Below are 5,000 nucleotides of genomic sequence, written 5' to 3' on the forward strand. Positions count from 1 at the left end.
ACAATATCAGCACCCTGACTCTGTTTGACCCGAACGGAACACAACCTTAAAGGGATATTCCACTTTCAAAAACACTTTTGGTCAGTTTATTGTCTAATCAGGCTTTTATGAACACTCTGAACAGTTTTTAATTTGCTCCATTCAATATTTAGTTATTTGATAACTAATTCCCCCCCCCCCTTCCAGGACCTATACAAACCCATTATAACCTCAAACTCCATTTTAACCATAATAGATTCAATTAAAACAACCGTTCTTTTTTTCGGGTGACTCCTGACCCTCCGAATACGTGAGCAGGCCGTATTTTTTTCAATAACATTTTTCATTGATTTCTATTAATCTTTTGGGGAAATTAAAATGATTAAATACAATAAAATATTATAAAAAAATAAATGAAAAGAGTTATCGAAAAAACACGGCCTGCTCACATATTCGGAGGGTGTCAGGAGTCACCAGAAAAAAGTATAGGAAGGTCCTGGAAGGGGGGGAATGAATTATCAAATATCTAAATACTGAATGAAGAAATTTAAAAACTGTCCTGGGTGTTCCCAAGAGCTGATTAGACGATAAAATGACAAAGTTTTTTTGAAAGTGAAATATCCCTTTAATTACTATCATTGGTAACATTGGCTGGTCAACTGACTAAATGATACTCTGATCTATTAATTAATTGATTTCTGTTTGTGTTTTACAGCGCAACAGCAACAAGAGAGAGTTAACCCGACCACCCTCCAACCTTGATCGCTCTGTGTGTGTGTGTGTATGAGTGTGTGAGTGTGTGCGTGTGTTTGGGTGTGCGTTGTCATGTCTGGGATGACAAGTGGTGTGTGTGTGGACAGTGATCTGTCCTCCATGCTACAGAGAGGCACCGCCCCCTCCCACCACCACCCAAATCACCATGGTTACGGCGGACAAGGACAGGTGAATCACCTATCACTGTTTTCCAGAGACAGTGTAGGAGAGACATACAGCGGGAAAGCTGAGAGGGGGGTAGTGTTGGAGAGACAGACAGTAGGAAAGCAGAGAGTGTAGTAGCACTAGGAGAGACGAGGAAAGCTGAGAGGAAGACAGTGAGGGTTGTTGAAATGCGATTCCAGACCAGCACTAATGAATACATTCACTGTCATGTTGAGAATGTGAACAGAAAGTAAAACAAAGTGTTAATAATAACTAGAGCAGGTCACCTGGTTGTGCCAGACCCGCAATGAAAACTAGTATGGCACTGAACTAACACATGAACACACAGGATTTTATAGTCTCAGCAACAAAGCGTAGTGAGCTTGTAGATCGGCTGTTTTCACTAGTATGGCACTGAACTAACACATGAACACACAGGATTTTATAGTCTCAGCAACAAAGCGTAGTGAGCTTGTAGATCGGCTGTTTTGACTAGTATGGCACTGAACTAACACATGAACACACAGGATTTTATAGGCTGAGCAGCTGGAAATGTTTGTGAGCTTGTAGATGGGCTGTTTTCACTAGTATGGCTGTGGGGCAAATGTTTTGCAGCACTGAACTAACACATGAACACACAGGAATTTATAGTCTCAGCAGCTCGTCAGCCAACTCAACTCAGCTGGTCCCGTACAGGTGACGGCACTCAAGGCAATCAGCCGAGCAAGGGAAGGGAGGGGCAGATGAGCAGTCAGAGGCAAACACAGGCACACTGAGGAAAAGAGGGACACTGAGGAAAAGAGGGACCGACCGACCGACCGACAGACCGACAGACCGACAAAGCCTTATGTAGGCCGACCCCCTGGGTCTGGCAAAAATAATTGGCCAATCATATGTAACCAAGGGCTAGAGCTGTTGGTCATGCCAGCCCTAGCCCTAGTCCAGAGCGTTAGTTAAAAGTTAGTGAAAATAAACTAGACCAGGTCACCTGGTTCTGCCAGACCCGCAATGGAAATCAGAATGCAAGGAAGGGGGGGGGGGGGGGGGGGGGGGGGTGGATCAATCTTAGTCTGGCCTCTCTCCTTTGACCTGTCCGGCAAGCGTGACGCTGGCAGGAGTGCAAGACTCCAGCTGGTATAGCTCGTGGGAGTTGGGGCGGAACATTTTCAACACTTAATAGCAAGAGCTTGTAGATCGGCTGTTTTCACTAGTATGGCACTGAACTAACACATGAACACACAGGATTGTATAGGCTGAGCAGCTGGAAATGTTTCTGAGCTTGTAGATGGGCTGAGGAATTTATAGTGTCAGCAGCTCGTCAGCCAACTCAACTCAGCTGCTCCTGTACAGGTGACGGCACTCAAGGCAATCAGCCGAGCAAGGGAAGGGAGGGGCAGATGAGCAGTCAGAGGCAAACACAGGCACACTGAGGAAAAGAGGGACCGACCGACCGACCGACAGACCGACAGACCGACAAAGCCTTTTGTAGGCCGACCCCCTGGGTCTGGCAACAAAACTACTTTGTTACTTACCTAAACAAAGGCAGTTTTGCGTTGTTGAATGTCTATTTTCCTAGGTGGGAAGCCTCTCAGCACCCAACCTTCTCTGTAAAGTACACTTTTTGAGCAGAAAATAAAATTATGTCCACCGGACGGAAATTATTTTGTTTACTCCATGTGCCCCAGACAGATTATGGTCAATGTATATTGAGGAGATCTGCAGGGGGGACTGTGGAGTAAACCAGCATTCGCAGGCAATGGAATTCCTTTTCCTGTGTCTGAGCCGAGTTCCTGGCAGGGCGTTAGAGAGAACTCGCTAACGCACTGGACCAGGGCTATGCCAGCCCTTGGTTGGACCAACTAAGTCCTGGCATATCCAACCAAGAGCTGGCATATCCACCCGAGGGCTAGTATATCCAACCAAGGGGTGGCATATCCACCCAAGGGCTAGCATTTCAGTCCAGATTGCCAGCCTAGCCCATCCAAACCTCCACCAAATATTGCATCATGCACGGTACTGTATCATGCTTTTCATTAGCAACTCATTTCCATTAGGAAAACAAATCTCCCTGCTCGGTGAAGCTGATAAAAGCAGCTTCAGGCCTATTCATTGTCTTCACCAGGCCGAAAGGCATGGCCAAGACTATGTTTTCGGCGTCCGCCAGTCCGCGTGTGTGTCCTTCTGTCTGTTTATGGACAGCTAATATCCGGCACCGTTGGCAGCGAAACTGTGCACGCACACTCCCTGGGTGCCAGAGCAGAACCTCTGCCCTCAACTTTTTGCCTGTTATAGCGCCACCAGGAGGCGTATTTGTGCCAACTTTTGATATCGCCGCTGGTCATAAATATGTTATATACAGTATAATATTTGATATTGGAGTATTGTTTATTATAGTTAATATTGGAGAACATTCATTTATTTGTTAACAAAGTTGGAGTACGGTAAACTATATGTTTATAATAGTTGATATTGGTGTACAGTATACATTAACAATATTTACATTTCATATCGCAGGTTGGGACCCTGGGACCGTCCATGTTGGAGTACAGCGCCGAGATGGATCGCTACCGCAACTCCATCGCCAACTTCTACAAGACCAACGTCAACATGAGCATGAACGTCAGCATGCCTGCGTTCACGCAGCAGTCCGCCAAGCTGGCGGCCCGCCTGGCCGCCGCCGCGCCCATCTTCCCCCCCGCTGCCAGGCTGGGCGCCATGGCCACCGGCCCCTGGGGTTGCCACGACAACATGAACGTGGGCCACCCGGCGGCCGTGTTCTGGGGCCGGCCCAAGGCGGTCGCCACGCCCACGCACCACCATCACCACCACCACCACCCGTCTGTTGCCGGGGCGACGCCAGCCACGGGGTCTGGTCACGCCGCCTCCTCGCACCCCCACAGGACCAGCATGCACCAGGGCAGCGGAGGTACCGGGGGAGGAGGAGGGGGAGGAGGTAACGAAGGGGGAGGAGCCAATAAACAGGGACACGCCTCCTCCTCGTCTTCCTCTTCGCTCTCCGGAGGACAGGAAACGCATCATCACCACCCTATGGCGGCGCACAGCAACGGAAACTTCCTTCCCGGTTACAGCTCGGGGGGAGGCGGGGACTGTGGTGTCATGAACAAGCAGGGACCCGCCCACCCGGACATGATGGGCCTATCGGAGGGCGGGAGTTGCAACGGGGGTGGAGTCATGGGCGGGGGCTTTCTCGGGGGTCTGGGTTTGCCCCCCGGGGTCATCGTCATGGCGATGGGGTCGGCCGGAGGGGGGATGGACGCGAGCAGCGCCTTCCAGATGACGGCCAATCAGAGAGGCCCGTCGGACTGCCAGCAGCACTCTAACTCCTCCCCCTGCCCGTCAACCTCCCCCTCGTCGTCGGGGGTGGCGGGCTGTGGCGGAGGGGGCGGGGCTTCGTCGGGGGCCGTCGCCAAGAGGAAGAGGAAACGTTGCGGCGTGTGCGGACCCTGTAGGCGACTCATCAACTGTGGGGTGTGTTCATCCTGTCGGAACAGGAAGACGGGTCATCAGATCTGTAAGTTCAGGAAATGTGAAGAGCTGAAGAAAAAGCCTGGAGGAGGCGCTATGGAGGTAGGCAATGACACGACATATAAACACCAGTAAGACTCCCTAATCGGGAGATAAGCGACCACCACGTCGCATACACATACTTTAGAAACCAATCGTCGCGAATCAGGAGATTTCAGGGCAAAATCTGTAGGCGCAGTGTCCAAAAATTTGTTTTTGCAAAAATCGGCCTGATGGTGGCATGCGTCCTATACATATCTGACCATTTAAAGACTTGTTTAGAGTTGCCTTTTGACCTTTAAAGGAGTACTTCACCCCCAAAATGACTTTTTTTTCCTGTATTTGTCGCATTCCTAAGACAAAAGATTGATTATAGTAAACTTACCCCCATTGACCAACTCAAGTCTCCATGGTGTTGTGAGTAATCAATAGAAGAAAAGTCATTTTGGGGGTGCATTACCCCTTCAAAGTCTGTGTAACGTTTTAAATGAAACAAAGCTATTTTTGATATTTCTTTCACAGGTATATATTGTTTTACAATGACAATTCCACATTGATTGACGTGTCTTTTGACAACT

The 5,000-nt window shown here is 49.1% G+C and overlaps 1 protein-coding gene across 1 annotated transcript in view; it reads left to right on the forward strand.

Annotated features, from left to right (window-relative positions):
* Nucleotides 1-804: 804 nt before the first annotated feature.
* Nucleotides 805-5,000, forward strand: part of LOC308298749 (uncharacterized protein) — a gene marked incomplete at both ends in the record, with an annotated part of 7,915 nt that continues 3,719 nt past the window's right edge. The window contains 2 exons of the mRNA XM_080742410.1: nt 805-921; nt 3,412-4,485. Coding sequence (XP_080598536.1) covers nt 805-921; nt 3,412-4,485 — 1,191 coding nt within the window. The remainder of the gene's footprint in view (nt 922-3,411; nt 4,486-5,000) is intronic.

Source organism: Nannobrachium achirus (genome assembly GCF_963921795.1).
Source record: "Nannobrachium achirus genome assembly, chromosome: 14".
NCBI classification, from domain to species: Eukaryota; Metazoa; Chordata; class Actinopteri; order Myctophiformes; family Myctophidae; genus Nannobrachium; species Nannobrachium achirus.